Source organism: Silurus aristotelis (genome assembly GCF_946808225.1).
Source record: "Silurus aristotelis genome assembly, chromosome: 20".
NCBI lineage: Eukaryota > Metazoa > Chordata > Actinopteri > Siluriformes > Siluridae > Silurus > Silurus aristotelis.
This window is the reverse complement of record NC_139593.1, coordinates 17,838,260-17,855,869: the sequence shown is the minus strand read 5'-3', so window position 1 is coordinate 17,855,869 and position 17,610 is coordinate 17,838,260. Positions and strand designations below refer to the sequence as shown.

Sequence of the window (17,610 nt, the reverse complement as noted above, 5' to 3'; positions counted from 1 at the left end):
GTTATTTCTGATAAAGATTTTAAAGCATTTTTAAAGCAAGTTGCTCTGATCGTGTTGTTCAGACAGGGAAATTCACACTAGAGGGAAATTCACAGATCAGGGAATCTGGCAAATAATAGAATGTAAAGCAATTAAAACTATTCATAGAGCAATATACTCTAAGTATAATGCACTCTTATTAGATGGTTGTATACATCTTATACAAATATCATTGTATTATTATTGTATGAGTGTTTATTTTTATGCTATATTGTGCTCATTTGAAAGAAAAAAAAGTCAGTCTGAATAGAGTTACAGTCTAAACAATAATTTAAATCTTCTCTTGAAAAAAAATCTTATTACTTCTGTAAAATGTTCTCCACACAGCTCATGTGCATTCTTTGAACTTTGGGAATCCAGAAAAATCCAATTTACTGTGTAACCATCTTTTATATACATAATTATCTCAGTGTAAATTTTGAAATTATTCTGAAGAAAGCATCATTACCTGACAGAGGTTGTATGCTAAACGCCTCATGATAACTCAAGTAGTACACCTGGAACTCGAAGTCTACTGGACTGCTGCATCTCAGAGGAAGCGCATAAGTGGAGCTTGGAATGAGAGAGAGAGAGAGAGAGAGAGAGAGAGAGAGAGAGAGAGAGAGAGGACATGCAGATTTTAAGTAGCCAACATTAAAAATACAATATAATAAAAACTCAATCGCTAAGGATAAATCATTTGCAAGTGCAGATTATGGCTGGTGAAAGTCAACGATAAGGACTATTTTGACTCAGTAGCAGGTGACATACAAACAAGAAAAGTGCTGTTGATCTTTATACAAAATAATTGATATTTTTCGCTTTTCTACCTTTTGTGATATAATGATAGAAAACACAACCTGGCAAAAAAAAAAAAAAAAAAAAAAAAAAAACAGAAAAGAAAAGAAAAAAAAAGAAAAGAAAAAACACACTCTCCACCTTGCATTGTGTCTTATTATTAAACAAAACTGTAAGTTCTACTGCTAACATACTGATCACATTCCTACAAAAACAAAAAAAAACACACACAGTAACATCATTTTGAATACCGTGGGATACGTCTTCAGATACGACTATATAAGAAATTAGACATTCAGTTCTGGATGAAAGAATTTTTGCCAGCTGAAATATTAATATAATAATAATATTAATTAATGATCAGTATGTTTTCTTATTTAAATCCAAATTGTGGCCTTTTCATTTGCCAGGCAGTATAAAAAAATAATATTTTTACATTTATGGCATTTGTCAGATGCAACTGAGCAGGTGGAGGTTAAGGGCCTTGCTCAAGGGCCCAGCAGTGGCAGCTTAATGGTGGTATTTAAACTCACAACCTGATCAGAAGTCCAACATCTTCAACACTGAGCTACGACTTCCCCATTTTTAAATGTAATATAAAATAAAGATCAAGAACTGGGTTTAACCTTAAACATGTTTTAGTATATAGACAAGTACTACAGAGGACTACATTTGATATGAGGATATAAATAATTAGCAGCCATTACAGTTTTTCTCAGTTTCTTTAGAGCATTTCTCCAACATTTATTAATATTTTCAAACCAGTCAGTGAATTTCTCAAAACAATTTGTACAAACAGCACAACACAAAAGCCTGTACTTCTCTCAAAACCATTATTACATCTCTCAAAAGTAAGTTTTTGTGTCAACGAACATCTCGTTACCATCAGAATAACACGTCCTTTTGTCAGTGTTCACAAACAAGACCATTAAACACAGTACAGTAAAAGTGTGAATCCTGTCTGGATTCACACTTTTACTGTACTGTGTTTCCTGGTTGTTCATCCATTTTCAGAAGTTGTTGAAGCTTCATAAGATTCACCTTTGACCTGTTTTAGAGATCTGGTTGATCGTTGGTTGATCTGATGCCGTTCACTCGCCTTCATTAGTGACATTCAAGTTTCATCTGTAAAACTTTCTTTCGGCTTCTCCCATTAGGGGTCGCCACAGCGGACCATCTGCATGTTTGATTTGGCACATGTTTTTACGCTGGATGCCCTTACTAATGCAACACTCCCTATTTATCCAGGCTTGGGACCTGCACTAAGAGTGGCTCCCTGACCGGGTTCCCTGACTTGGTTCCCTGACCGGGGATCAAACCCGGGCCGCAGCGGTGAGAGCGCCGCATCCTAACCACTAGACCACCAGGGAACCATGGAGGTTGAACAAGTAGTTTTGAGAATTTCATGTCTGATCTAAGCTCCAAAGCAACTAAGAAAAACTATAAATGTCTAAACCTATTTTATTATGTTGTCCAAGGCCTCAAAGTACTACATTAGAAGTGAGGATATAATAAGTAGCCATTAAAAGGAAGGGCAGGTACCTTTGTCCCAGTGGTACAGGAGACAGGTCTATCTGTGGTGGAATGTTTAGATCATCGATGACAGGATAAGCATGAACATTAACCAGCAAGTTCTCCTCTCCCTAAAGAAAAAAACGAAATGTATATCAAACCCAGTAAAGTCAGGACTTCTCCAAATGTATTCTTCTCTGAATGTACAGATTCGTGTTTATGGAGACGAATTTCGCTCTTTTTTTTTTCGTATCACTGAGGACGACGTTCTATGTGATGTATTATAATAGGAACTATTTTTGGTGCCTCCACCATCTTCAAGCACCATTACTTAACATTTAATCAGGAGATTTTATCCTTGTTTTTATTGCTTTATATTTGATAAGCTACTCTCTATTATAAACCATTGTCAGTGGTTCCTTTCAGGAAAAAATACAGTAAATATATTCTCCCAGTTAGTGGAGGAGACTGCAAAAATTACACACATTAATGCAGTAAAACCCTAACCATATATTTTCTGCTTTATTCTCTGATAAAAATGCTGAAAAAGATTATCTTAAGCATTTCTGTCAGCATAACCTATGATCCTCTGCCTCCATTGCTAATGCCAGACGGAGGCAGTGGTGCTGAGTGACACGAGAAAAAGGGGAAATTCGTGTCCATGAACACGAATCAATAGATTACAGTTAGTATCAGGAAATGCCGTGAGAATGTGTTGGAATGTGATGCCGAATATGACAAATCAGCACTAGAGTCTGACCTTGCAATGGATCCGGATGCTGTCAAAAAAGTAGCGCCATTCGTTTGGCCTGAAGTGCACGGTGATAGTGTGAGCAAGTCCAGGAACTAGTCGACCCTGCAAAACACACCAGAAATATTAGAAATATTAAGTCAGATATTTAAAGATAAAATATACAGAATATTCGGACAGAAACCAGTGAGCTAAACTGCATAGTTACCATTGGTGTATGTTCAGTTTGAAAGTACTTGGTTTCGGGGGGAATAACGTGGATGCGGATCACCTTAGTAGATATGTTGATGATTTTCTGTTAAGATAAACACAATAGAGAAATAATGATTTTGCTGAGTACTGCTTCCTTTTTACTTTCATAATGTCAATATAAAGACTTTCAGAGTGATAGGGTTCATTTATCAATCTTTTAATAAAGTTTTTTTAAATCAAGTCAAGTCAAGAGGCTTTTATTGTCATTTCTACTAAACACAGTGGTACACAGTAAAAACCAGCACAGACAGACAGAGTTGTTTAAAGTAAGTAACATTATAGATGATTACAGAAGATTATGAGTAAATAAACATAGATAGATAGATAGATAGAAAGATAGATAGATAGATAGATAGATAGATAGATAGATAGATAGATAGATAGATAGATAGATAGATAGATAGATAGATAGATAGATATCCAATAAACAAGACAAAAGCATACTGAGAGTGTACAGTTACAGTGTGAGGGAGTGATGCAGTAGTGCACTAGAGTGAGTTTCTGTACAGTACATTGCTGATACAGTCGCACACACGAGGTGAATTTGTTAGAATGGATTTCTGTTTACTTGCTTTCTTTTTGTTTTTTTTTTGTTTTTTTACGTTACATGTATGAATACGTTTCCATTTACACACCCTCACACACGATTCTGCAAGCGATTGGTCATATCTGACTTGATAAATGAGACCCAGCGTACAGTATGTGTGCATTTCTGAAAGAATGATTTAAAAAAAACACTTTACCTACCACAACCTTTCTGTACTCCTTTCCCACTTCAAACCCACTGAAATGCAGCTCGGATGGTTCAACCTCAATAACATTATTGCTTTTAACTTTGGCGAAAATCTCTGTAGGGGGAAAAATATAATGTTTAGTATTTGGCGACTTAATAGACTGAAAAAATTTGAAAAATTAGCAAATGAATAATTGTATATCAGCAAGGTATTTAGTGTAATTTAATGGTATTAATATCAACAGTCTGCTGCAGAAACTCTGGACCACAGTTCACATAAACAGCATTGATCAGTACAATGAACTATAATGAAATTCAGTGGCACACAGATAAGAATGAGTTCCCTTTTAAATCTGATTCCCCTCAAGGTTTCTTCCTCAGGGAGTTTTTCCTCATTTATTAGGGATAAACTTATCACTAGACTCCGGTATGGACAGTATTCATGATACGTGTATTTTAAATATGTATTTGAAATATGAAGTAGTATTTTGTCATTTGTATTTGAAAGGGGTTGATGAAATTGGCTTCATATTTTGTATCAAAATATGTTTCGTATTTTTGTAGTTTTAAAATCCTGTAAAATCCTTTGGATTGAATGACATCATAAAAATGCGGTGGTGAAGGTAAGAAACATGCAGACTGTCGACTTTCAAACCGGCGTCCAATGACTGATAAACAAATGTCTGATTGCCGAATATTGTACCCTATTTGAAGTATCTGTTTAGTCGGATCATGATTTTGCATCCCATCGCATATATGACTGTCTGACACATAATATATTATTATATTAATGATAATTAAATGATTGATTAGTTAGAAACTAGTCGCGATGAATGCAGGTGCCATCAGTTGTTGTTTTTTTTATGAATGATGTTTGTTATTGAGTCGGTGTTGCTGATGTAAAGTAGCCCAGTAAGATTTATGTGAATATTTGATCTGTTTACTGGATGCATATGTCAGATTTATTGCGTGACTCAAAGAAAAGCTGCTGCTATCAGACATCATGTACTTAATCAACAGAGTCAGAGTGATGGCAAAGAGATCAAACAGACTAATGGATGGAAAGTTTGTGAAGAAATTTCATGCTCCATTGTAAAAGTATTTTTTTATTTAAAAATACATTTTGATGTATCTTTACTCAACCCTCACTAAGTGGTGGACAGTAATGAAGTAAAGGTAATAGTTTACTGGAGTCGTATTTACCCGACTGTATCTGTACTCAATTACATGCTTTTTGTAGTTTTGTAGTCACTGATTTCAACCTGTAAACATGTTTATCTCTGTAAAGCTTTGGGACAATTGTAAAACAATTATTTGCTCTACAAATAAAAATAGAATGAAATGTAATTGTTTTAGATGTAAATATCAGAATATGAGAATACGTGGAACACGTGGGACGTGTTAGAGCTCTAAATGTTTGGTCAGATGTACTGATGTGATACTCCGGCCTGGAAAAGAAAAGGAGAGACATGAATCACACTCGTACTAGTTTCTAGAAGGTGATGAAAGACTTTAGGGGTCCTCCTCGTTTCCTCCACCAGCTGGCCAAGAGGAAGGATCGTCTTCTTCTTCTCACTGTTTGGAGTCTGCTGCACGACTTCCATTTCTGACTTCTTCAGTAAACACACTGCAAGGGTAAAAAAAAAGATTTATGCAGAATCTAAGAGAGAAAAACACGTGGATATTTATATAAAATAATGACATTATATATAATTAATCATCACATTGAGCTTCTTCATGTTTATAGTGTCTACAGTAAAGACTCTGACAGGAATAAGATTATAATGCTCTCACTCCTTGTGTGTGTGTGTGTGTGTGTGTGTGTGTGTGTGTGTGTGTGTTTTTTACCCAAAAACGTGCAGGAAGAATCTAACAGCGGCAGGTTCCCTTTCTGATTACACACACAATCAAATTTTCTTCTTTACCATAGGTTCCGTGTTAACATCAGTTACCATAGCAACGAGAGCACGCTACAGGCGCAAAGTGCTAAACGTCTTCAAAATAAAAGTCACGGACACACTACGGTAGGTTTGCCAGCTCCAAGCAAGCAAACAAAAAAAAAAGAAAAGAAAAAACAAAAACAAAAAAAAAAACAACACAGATATTGTTACACTTCCTTTTTTTGTGATAATAGTAATTTGTTTTCGGATTTGTTAATTTTTTTTGGGATTTCTTAATTGGTTTTTGGATTTGGTAATTTGTTTTTGGATTTGTTCATTTGTTTTCGGATTTGTTAATGTGTTTTGCACTTCTCGGCCACCGTAAGAAACACATACTAATAACAGGTTTGAAGCACCATAGGATTCCAATCCCACAATCACACTTAATCCCATTTAAATTAAATATCACCAGTATATTGTAGCTTAGTGGTTAAGGCTCTAACCCCGTAGTATCATCAAGCTGCTACTCTTGGGCCTTTAACCCTCTGTGCTCCAGAGGACTGTTTCATGACCGACCCTACATTCTGACCCCAACTTTAGAAAGCTAACAATAAACAAGACAGAAGGCAACAAGGGAACAGAGACCTTCCTGATCATCTTTCCTCTGCTTGTGCGGTGGATGTTCATCCTGGACACATTCATTAGATAAGAAAATGTAAAATTATTATTAAATCTGTATTAATATATTAATGTGATGTTAGGTTCAGTTACCAGCGTGACACTAAAACAGGTGGTAAAAATGACTACTTTTTACTGAGTGAGTCTTTTAAAACATGAGTATCTGTACTTCTACTCGAGTGAAGGATGTGTGTACTTTTGCCACCTTTAAACCCATTATCACGTCATTAACTTTCATGTTCTAGGAAACGTATTTCACATATCTGTGTAAAAGAGATTTCAGCTTGTTGCTATCAATAAAACTGCAAAAAAAAAATTAATTTACAAAAAGTAATCAACAGAATGTTTTATTTTTTTGCCATAAACCAAATGCAGTTCACAAGTAATTACTTGTAAACTGTATAATTTATACTTTGATGAGACATGTTATGGTTAATCTACGAACTGCTGGTTTCTCTGACTAAAACATTATAAGATGCTGTAAATAATTCACTTCATTCATGTTCATGACCTCCACCGATGACGCATTATGAAAAGGTCACCGAGACTCAGAACCGTAAGCAGGACGTGTGGAAATGTGTCATCACGTGCTGCATTACGGTTTAATTCCTGTGTTCAGGAATGAAGGTGGATCAGGAACTCAGGAATATGAACAAAATTAGGGGCAATCCAGGAGTCATATGGTAATTGGAGCAGCCCGGGGGTCTTAGTGCCCAAGACAACAGAACACTGTACTTGTAAATAATACTAAAAGAAAAAATATATTTATAGATCTGCATTATGATTAAGGGAGTGGTAGCTCAGTGGTTAAGGTGCTGGGTTACTGATTGGAAGGTCGGGGGTTCAAGCCCTGGTATCGCCAAGCTGCCACTCTTGGGCCCTTGAGCAAGGCCCTTAACCCTCTGTGCTCCAGGGGCAGCGAATCATGGCCGACCCTGCGCTCTGACCTGATATGTGAGGAACGAATTTCACTGTGCTGTAATGTGTATGTGTCAAATAAAGTAGATTCTATTCTTCTATCAAACGCAGAAATTTGTTTGGGAAAAAAAACAATGAAAAGTGTTAAAGAGGAGCAAAAACACTGCAATCAGATGCCGGATGGGTGAACATTATAATGGAATTAAAAAAATAGGAAAAATGTTAACAGTGGGAAAGTGAGAAACATCAAAACACCTCCTTAATAGAGAACTACACAACCCTACACTTCAGAGGACGGTGTTGGGGAATGAATACAGTTTACAAGGAAAATGAGATACTAAAACAGACATGTTTAATATCTTTTTTGTACATTTTTTTTTCTCACAAGAACTCAGGAACCATAACCGAAAAAGTTTTTTTATTCACAAAATGACCAAAAAAAAAAAAAAAAACTCCTTACAGACAATATTAATATTTAATTTATCAGCAGCCTCTCTGCCTCCTCCAGCGCTCGCTCCATCGTCTCAGCATACGTGCAAAATGATTCTCTTTCCAGGTAAAGCTTGTCTCTGGCTTCTTTAAGACTTCCCATGGTGTTCTGCACCTCCTTTAAACATTCACATGCGAATAATTTAGAACAGAGTGACTGATAAACATACTGAAATAAAAAGATTCAATATTGAGACTTACTGTTAAATGGGTTCTGTGCTCTTTTGTAAAATCCTCAAACTGTTTGAGCTCCATCAACAGTTTTTGGGAAACGGTCTGTAAAAACATGAAGAACCATTTTTATTTCGTTTATTTTCTAGAGTAAAAGTACAAAAGTATTTCAAATTTACTTAAGTATCCAAAGTACTGATTTATTATGGCTATAAATGTTCCTATTATCCGTTTTGACACAAGACTGTTTACTTAATCAACTCAGTTTATGTGGAAAAGACTCGAATGTTACTCTCAGCACACTGATCTATTAATAAAATGATTATTTATGAGTCAAACACTGATTGATTTCTATATAAATTATCATGAGCCCAAAACCTTCTTTACAACTACTTAAAAAAAACAACAACAGGTGTTGTGGTGAGTTCAGGTCCAGAGTTTCTTCCATCATTTATTCCTCTCTAAATGTTGTTGTTGATGTTAAACCGAAGCGCCAATCAAAACGACTTTAAAACAGGGCCCAAACTCGACCCTGATTGGTGGTTTGTTGCCTGTTTGACTGGTTAAGTTTTTATCCTCATAAATAAAAAGAAACTACTAATTTCGCAAAATGTAGTTGAGTAAAAAGGAAGATATTTGACTTTGAAATGTGGTGAAGTTAAAGCAAAAGTCTCCCCAAATGGAAATACTTAAGTAAAGTACAATACATGAAAAAGTAGAAAAGCTACCCAAAGAACAGTAACGAATTATTGTGCTTCTCCAAAGTTCTAAAAAAGGTTGTAACACAGCATTTTTGCTCACACCTATTCAGGAATAACATTTTCTAAATGTATCAGGATTTCGGCCTCATCATAGCACAGAGACGGCGCTAGTTAACGTGGTAAATGACCTGCTATTAGCCTCTGATCAGGGTTTTGTCACTTTACTTGTTTTGCATGACCTTAGTGCAGCTTTAGACAATATTGATCATAATCTCCTCCTAGATTTGAGAACGTTGTTTGAATAAAAGGAACAGCTCTCTCCTGGCTCAGGTCTGATTTGACTGATTGCTATCAGTTTGTTGATGTAAATGGTGTTCTCCACACTCTCTGAGGTAAAGTTTGGTGTTCTGCAAGCATCTGTCTTAGGCCCACTGCTTTTTTTTTTTATATATCCTGTTACTGGGTGAAATTATATGTAAGCATGGTAGTAGCTTTCATTGCAATACTGATGATACAGAAAAGCCAGATGGGAGAGATCAGCTAATTGTTGAAAAATGTTTAAAGTACTTTAGACAGTGGATTCTTGATAAATTCCTTCTGCTCAACTCAGATAAGACGTAGGTACTTTTACTAGGACCACATGCAGCTAGAAGTAAACATCTCTGGATGGCGTTTCTATCTCAGTGTGTACAGTAGTCAAAAACCTTGGTGTGATTATTAACCCTAGATTTTCCTTCGAGGCTCAGGTGAATATTACCAGGATCGCCTTTATGCTTTTGTTCCATCTAGATTAGACTACTGTAACGCTTTACTGTCTGGGTGTGCGAGTAAATGCATAAATAAGCTTCAGTTAGTTCAAAATGCAGCTGCAAGGGTCCTCACTAGATCTAGAAAATATGACCACATCACTCCTGTTTTAATCAGTCTACACTGCTCCAAATCAAATCTCGCATTGATTATAAAATACTACTACTGACATAGAAAACATATTTATTAAGTCAAGTCTTTTGTCAGTAGATTTTTATTACACCCTGATCGCACTTTTTTACACATTTTACATTTGTATTGCCAAAGCAAATGCAGCTGGACTGCATACAAATATTGCAAAAATAAAAATGGATGGATCCACACCTACATCCTAAACACACATGAAGCCGCTGAGCAACTCAAGAACTTTGAGGATTGATGACTGTAATTAATATCAACAGTCTACTACATTGGCTCCAGACCACCGGATGCATGAATAGATCTGTATTGAGGCACCGATTACTGCACACCTCAACGATGTAACTACAATGAATGGACATTCGGTCCCGAATGAGGACGTGTTCCCTTTTGAGCCTTAATGTCTCTTCCTCATACCATCTCAGGGAGTTTTTCGTTCACCACAGTGGCCACAGGCTCATCCATCAGAGATAAACAATTATAAGGAACTAACATATGCAATAAACTTACACATTCTTTTATATAACCTTATTACTGCCTTATCTGTGTACATCTGCTTTAAGACTACGTCCAATTTAAAACCTGATATACAAATGAAACTGAACTGAACTGAATTATATTTACTTTATAATGCAGAGTGATAACAGGTGTGTGTGTGTGTGTGTGTGAGAGAGAGAGAGAGAGAGAGAGAGAGAGAGAGAGAGAGAGAGAGAGAGACTCAGAGCTGTGTGTTCAATTAGAGTCATTTTTCGCTCCCTGAAGCAAACAGTTGATTCAGCATCAACAATAATGAATCTTCTTTAGGCTGCTCGGATCATCCATCTCCATATCACATCTGCCTGTTTTAAACCAACCACCTGCTTGTCTTCCCTCACCACATCCATAAACCTCCTCCTTAGCTTTCCTCTTTTCCTCCTGCCTGGCAGCTCCATCCTCAGCATTCTAGTACTATGTCTAGGAAAAGTCCTACATTGCCCCCTAATAAACTCGTTTCTAATCCTGCCCATCGTCGTCACTCCCAATAAAAACCTCAACATCTTCAGCTCTGCTACCTCCAGCTCCACCTCCTGTCTTTTACTCAATACCACTGTCTCTAAACCATACAACATCTCAGGTCTCACCACAGTCCTCTAAACTTTCCCTTTCACTCTCACAGATACTCCTCTATCACAAACCACTCCTGCTGTCACTCTTCTCCACCCACTCCACCCTGGCTGCACTCTTTTCTTCACTTCTCTAACACACTCTCCATTACTTTGCACTGTTGACCCCAGGTACCTGAACTCAAGCCTTAATAATAAACAAACAAACAAACAAATACGTCACCATGAGTTCTTTTCTTTGTCCTGTCATCTGTTCTGTTGCTTCACCAAGTTTCTCCCCTGAAACTAAAAACAAGAGAAGAATCAAAGAATTAAACACACAATGAAAAGACATTTGACCTCATAGTCCTCTGATGATTTGGAATATAAAAAGGTACATTATGTGATGTCTGCATGCAACCATTCATGTTTTCTTTATTTTCATTTTGGAGTTACATCATGTTCTGATGATGATCCCCCTCCAGGCTTCAAGCCCCAGCACTACAAAGCAGCCATTTTTGGGTCATAAACAAGGCAACAAGTTTTTTTCACTGTTTTCTGAGTTGCTTTGGAGCATTTCTCGAAATTCTAAAAACGACCCTGTTCAACCTCATCATGAAGTCACTTGTGCACATCATTAAAGCAAATTGTGATTGTTTTGGTTTCCGTGTACGATCGTCTCCTGTTTCCTATATTATCAGTTGTTTATGTCGTGTTAATCAGAATATATTATACTGGTTTCTGAATAGTGAGTTTTAACCCCCAAAACATCTCGGCATCAGTTTATTTTGTAAGTCAAATGCAAAATGGTTAAACCAGTTGTCAGAATCGGTCATCTAAAATTTCTAATAAACTTTTTTACGTTTTTTTTTATGTATCAAATTCATTCATTGTACAGATGAATCTTGAATGTCATCAGATCAACCAGATCTCTAAAACAGGTCAAAGGTGAAACCTGTGAAGCTTTAACGTAATATGAAAATGGATGAACAACCAAGAAACACTAGTAGAGTACAGTAAAAGTGTGAATCCTGTCCGGTCTCTTGCAATCAACATCCCACATACAGTAATGTGTCAAATTTGTGCTGTTAAAATTCATAGATGGCAAACAGAAGAAATTCATCCCTTAATCATGCAAACTGTAGTTTACATCAGGATACCGAGAACACGAATAAACATCGATTTGTGTTTTGACAAAGCACCTGTTATTCTGATAGTAATGAGATGTTTATATCAATCAGTCATACATACTTTTCAGAGATGAACAGAGGATTTGGAGAAAAGTGCAGACTTTTGAAAGAAATCCATTGTGTTGTGCTGTTTGTACACATTGTTTTGAGAAATTCACCTACTGGTTTGCAAATATTATGAACAATTGGAGAAATGCGCCAAAGAAACCGAGGAAAAACTGTAAGCTCTTTGTGGAACATGTCTTCAAACAAGAAAATACTGCAGACAACTGATCCTGCAGACATCGTGGATTATGATCAATATTCTTTTTAGCAAGAGTTTAAATGTGTTTGTTTTTTAACCAGGGTATTTGTTCTTCTTTGTTTGTATGTCAAATTAAGACTGCAAAAATAATAATTATTATCATCACAAAGCAGTTTTTAGGGTTTTACACTAAATATATTCAAATGTGCATAATAAAATTTGACAGTGTCCAAATATTTTTGGACTTGTCCATAAGTTTAACACTTTTGAATACTTGTCTCTCTCTTGCCTGTCCCATGCTGTTTGCTACAACACACACACACACACACACACACACACACACACACACACACACACACACACGTGACATGAAAGTAAATGTTTTTTATTTAATTAATGTAATTACCCTGCATTCAACTAGAGGTAACTCAATTCCCAAACTATGACCAGTAAAAATCTCACCGCCAAAAAAACCCACACCCCCCTTTTTGTTTTTTCAAAACTGATTTACTTTAAGTCCAGGGACTTTTAACTAAACTACAATACATATACCGTAATTTCCGGACTATAAAGCGCACCTATATATAAGCCGCACCCACTGAATTTTACAAATATTTTTATTTTTTAACATAAATAAGCCGCACCTGTCTATAAGCCGCAGGTATCTACACTAATGAACTTTACACAGGCTTTAACAAAATACACGTTACACACGGTGTAACGGGTGAAATATGTTGCGCTTCCTTTAGGAGCATAGCGGTATTTGGGAATAGCCTGCCACTGCATTTGCCGGTATTACTGCATGTGTGCAAGACCGAGGAAAATGTCCTTATTATTTTCTGATGCTCATTTATAAGTTTCTTTGACTAACTCGTAACGCGGTTGGCAAAAAAAATAAAAAAGCACGAGTTTTGGAAACCTGTCTGTGCTTATATGATTTCTGTTGTAACTGGAGTTAGCGAGTTCTCCCTTCACCCAGACTCAACGTGTTACAACGGCTTGTATCTAAACAGTAGCCTACCAAGAAAGTCATTGTTCACTGTCTTTCTCCTTCCTTTCACAACTATTTCTCTCAGGAGTTTATCTTTTGGCATCGTCGTGTGTTTAAAAAAAAAACGTTTTTTTCTCCCGAAGCCGTGCAGCTCAGAACACAGGTGAGGTGCGTTTTTTCGTTTCCGTTCGGGAATTTCATTGGTCTAATGTTATGGGGTTCAGTTTTTTTGGCTTGAAGTTTGTGAAACCAGGAAAAACCCAGGAAAAATCCATAAATTAGCCACTTCGTTGTTTAAGCTGCAGGGTTCAAAACGTGGGAAAAAAGTAGCGGCTTATAGTCCGGAAAATACGGTACAACTTGCTGACACACATGGTCACTTTGAATTGTGTAATTGTGTAGAATTAACATGTTCCCAAGAGCAAAATATGTATCACAGTAAAAATAATAATAATAATAATAATAATAATAATAATAATTGGTGGTGTCCTCAAATGCTCCGAGGTGCAAAATTACATCATTCTGAACTCTGACTTCCTGTTTCCTGAACGTAACCTCACTATTTAACACTGTACACTACTGTTAGGTAAGAGCTACAACAGTCCTGTTACTATACTCCATATTACACAGGTTTTCACTTGATCCAGTCATGGAATCGCCATGGAGACACCATCAGTCACGGTCTTCTAGAAGCCAGACAAGCGACGTTTGCTATGTAAATAAAACTGTCCATATAAGAGCTAAAGCTACATGTTGTGGTGATGGTCAGATGGTTTTGGGGTGACCATGTAGATGAAGCTGTGATTCTCACCCCCAGGTCAACACACTGACCTTCATGAATGTGTTTATTGGGTTTGCAGCAGACATCACTGTTGTACTGAAGACTCTCACACATTTCACTAACAATCACCTCTGTTACAGCACAGAAAAGTAATATGACGGATAACAATGGACGTTGGATACTGAAGGCATGTTTGTAGAGCATTAAAACAAGAAACTGGATTACCCGGATCGAGGTTTTCCGCAATGAGAAGTGCATGACAGTCTCTGAGCTGCTTCTTCATTCCAGTGTTGTTTTCTTGAAGATCGCTGCAGCGTTGTTCTAATACAGAGACACTTTCCTACAGAGAGATTTTGACGTGTTAGAGCTGTTCTCAAAAATACACTCCATTTTTCAGCTGAGCAGCAGAAAATGCATAATAAGAAGAAGAAATCATACATGAAGGATTATTCAAAACGAATATATGAGGTGAAATGATGGAAGACTAATGGTGTAACTGGTATTCTGACCACGTGCTTTACCACGTGAAACTGGACAAATCTTCCACCAAGAGGTTTGACGAGTCGTTCGAGGTGTTTCGAGAGCAGAAGAACATCACTGGGAGACGACAAGAGATCAGGAAGTCCTTCGACGAGCTCGACCAAAGAAAATGTCAAAACTATTCAGCTACTTGTGCATAATAATCGTCGGTAAACAATCCACATAATCTCTCTTCTGCACACACCCCACTCCCCAGATTTGGCATCTTCCCGGAGATAAAGGTTCGCAGGAGGTGCTTGACACGCTTTAAAAAGAAGATTCGCCAGGACACATTCCAGAGGTACTGCTGTGTGATCATGTGCAAATGTAGATAAATAAAGTACCTTCTGGTAAACAGTCTCGAAACTTTTTTGATACCTCGTATAAAATTTACATAAGCATTCCAACCCTCTACTTTCTGCTGTGCATCTCTGAAGGAGCTCCCAGGAACATCTTTACCACGACCTTCAAATAGTCAGTCATGTATACTCTCTGGAATTTTCAAACCATGTCTTCCTTCACCACATCCATGAACCTCCTCCTTGGTCTTCCTCTTTTTCTCCTTCCTGGTGGCTCCATCCTCAGCATTCTCCTACTGATATACCCCATGTCCCTCCTCTGCACATGTCCAAACTATCTCAATCTCCCTCACCTGGTCTCCAAAACCTCCTACATGCACACGGTCCCTCTAAAAAATTCGTTTCTAATCCTGTCCATCCTCATCACTCCCAATAAAAACCTCAACATCTTCAGCTCTGCTACCTCCAGCTCCACATCCTGTCTTTTACTTAATGCCACTGTATCTAAACCATACAACATCTCAGGTTTTACCACAGTCCTATAAACTTTCCCTTTCACTCTAACAGATACTCTTATCATCACAAATCACTCCTGCTATCACTCTTCTGGAGTTCTATTTCCTCCACCTTGTCTTGGGGTTTTTTTGTGGTCAATGACGATTGAGTTCAGATGTGAGTTTGTTCTCAACCGGAGGTTATTTGGTAAACAAGGTGATTTTGCAATAAATTCAGCACAGTAGTGTTTTATACAGTAATACTGAAATCGATAAGAGCGTTGACGTCCAAAAATTAAATAACAATCTGAAAACGTTCATACATACATTTTATTCAATATCATGTAAAAACTCTTAGGGATTCTAAGTTAGATAGGGCCTTGGCATTTTATCTTCGAACAATAAACAATCAGAACTTTAATACTGGTGATGCCATTAACATTAGAATAATACAATGTGACTAAATGGCAGCATTTTTATATATTTAAATAAATAAAAAAGGAGAATTTGACCCGTTTCCCCCCACATTTTAACAGGAAGATGCAAAATACAAAAACCCTGCCCCCGATTGTTATTATGATTTACCTTTAATTCTGAAATCTTCTTCTGCATATCTTCATTGGCTCCCATCAAAAGCCGATTTTGTTCCTTCACATCATTTTGGTGGCCATATCTTACTGAGGGTCTGGAACATGAATTCATTTCGAATGAACAATGAAATCACTTCATAATCATATTTATAATCACATTGCTAATCCCATACTGATCCGCTTACCCTTTGAGACTTTTCACTGGATTTTTTCTGAAAAAGAAATGGACAGTTTATCATTAGGGACAATGGATGGACATTCGGTGCCACTCAGATGAGGACGGGTTTCCTCTTGATTCTGGTTCCTCTCTAGGTTTCCTCCTCATATTATCTCAGGGGGGTTTTTCCTTGCCACAGTCGTCATTGGATCAATTAAACAATTATAAGGAACAAACCTGATAGTGGATAAACGTAGACATTCTTTTATATACCTTATAAATGTCTGATTTATCTGTGTGAAGCTGCTTTGAGACAATGTCGATCGTAAAAAAACAACAACAAAAAAACGCTATACAAATAAAATGTACCTGAATTTAATAATTAGAAGGAGAAAAGTGCAGCGTCGGTGACCAGTGGAGACCCAGAGCTTTAGTGAGAACTGGGGTATTTGTATGCTGTCATCCCCTAAGTCTCACACGTTCACTCAGGTTTGGGTTTTCGTCTCTTATCCCAGAAATCCCTCATGTCTGTGTACCTTCTGGTTCTCCATTTTAGTTCTGCTGCCATAGCGAGTCTTCCCAGAGTCCCAACTGCACAGTGTTCTTCACTTTCATACAACAATACGGACACGTAATGATCCATATCCTTCTCTCCTTGTCCCCCTCTTTGGTCTTCACAGGTCGGCCTGCCTCTGGATGATGTTCTCTTCGACTGGAGGCCACTCTGTGCAGCTGGAGATGGTTTCTCATCAACAGCCTGGGATCCGTGAATTACGGAGCAACATAGGAGCTTTTGAGGACGGATTTGGACTGTAATCAATGTCAACATTCTGCTATAAGGGCTCAGGACTACAGGACGCATCTGATCACCATCACTGCACCTTAACATCATTTAACTGTAATAAATGGACATTCGGTGGCACCCAGATGGTTTCTTAATACCACAGTCGCCACCGGCTCGCTCATTACAGACAAATTGATCATTATAAGGAACAAACGTATAGATTCTTTATTGCTACATTATCTGTGTAAAGCTGCTTTGAGACATTGTCCATTATCAAAAGCACCACGCAAATAAAAAGGATAAAATGGATTTGATCCTGGATTACTCACCTGATCATAGTTTCAGGATCAGTCTTGATGATTGCTTTCTTAGATGCTAAACTTGGATGAGTGGGAATCGCTGAATCTTTCCCTGGAGCTCTGTCTGCTCTCTTCATCGTATCCTGGGAACGAAATGATCACAAAAACACGGAATGTGAACAGGAGAATCCTGGAACAAGGCTGAATCCGGGGGTTGAATGTTCTCTTAGGGGTAATGTTTCAGCTTCCAGATCACTTCAACTGCATTCAACCGAACAGCGCGCGCAACGTTCAAAATATTTGCGTCACTTCCGACAACCTCTTCTTCTCGAGT

At 37.4% G+C, this 17,610-nt stretch overlaps 2 protein-coding genes across 3 annotated transcripts in view; both read right to left on the bottom strand.

Moving 5' to 3' along the window:
* The window catches only part of cfap221 (cilia and flagella associated protein 221), a 34,317-nt gene extending 28,307 nt beyond the window's left edge, over window positions 1-6,010 (bottom strand). The window contains exons 1-7 of one of the 2 annotated variants that reach the window (XM_083522325.1): window positions 5,913-6,010; window positions 5,551-5,724; window positions 4,079-4,179; window positions 3,288-3,374; window positions 3,089-3,184; window positions 2,359-2,459; window positions 488-591 (exon numbers count right to left, since the gene is read on the bottom strand). In XM_083522325.1, coding sequence (XP_083378451.1) covers window positions 488-591; window positions 2,359-2,459; window positions 3,089-3,184; window positions 3,288-3,374; window positions 4,079-4,179; window positions 5,551-5,668 — 607 coding nt within the window. In that variant the 5' untranslated portion in view covers window positions 5,669-5,724; window positions 5,913-6,010. Of the gene's footprint in view, window positions 1-487; window positions 592-2,358; window positions 2,460-3,088; window positions 3,185-3,287; window positions 3,375-4,078; window positions 4,180-5,550; window positions 5,725-5,912 lie in introns of those variants that run through there. The other variant, XM_083522324.1, reaches the window with a different exon arrangement.
* Window positions 6,011-6,953: 943 nt separating this feature from the next.
* knstrn (kinetochore localized astrin (SPAG5) binding protein) lies at window positions 6,954-17,590 on the bottom strand. The gene is made up of 9 exons (XM_083522505.1): window positions 17,307-17,590; window positions 16,222-16,248; window positions 16,032-16,131; window positions 14,360-14,474; window positions 11,173-11,234; window positions 8,231-8,305; window positions 7,705-8,147; window positions 7,343-7,598; window positions 6,954-7,019 (listed from the first exon to the last, which is right to left on the bottom strand). Exons 1-7 carry the CDS (start codon window positions 17,411-17,413, stop codon window positions 8,016-8,018), a joined length of 618 nt encoding a protein of 205 aa, XP_083378631.1. The 5' UTR covers window positions 17,414-17,590; the 3' UTR covers window positions 6,954-7,019; window positions 7,343-7,598; window positions 7,705-8,015.
* Between the last annotated feature and the right edge of the window lie 20 nt (window positions 17,591-17,610).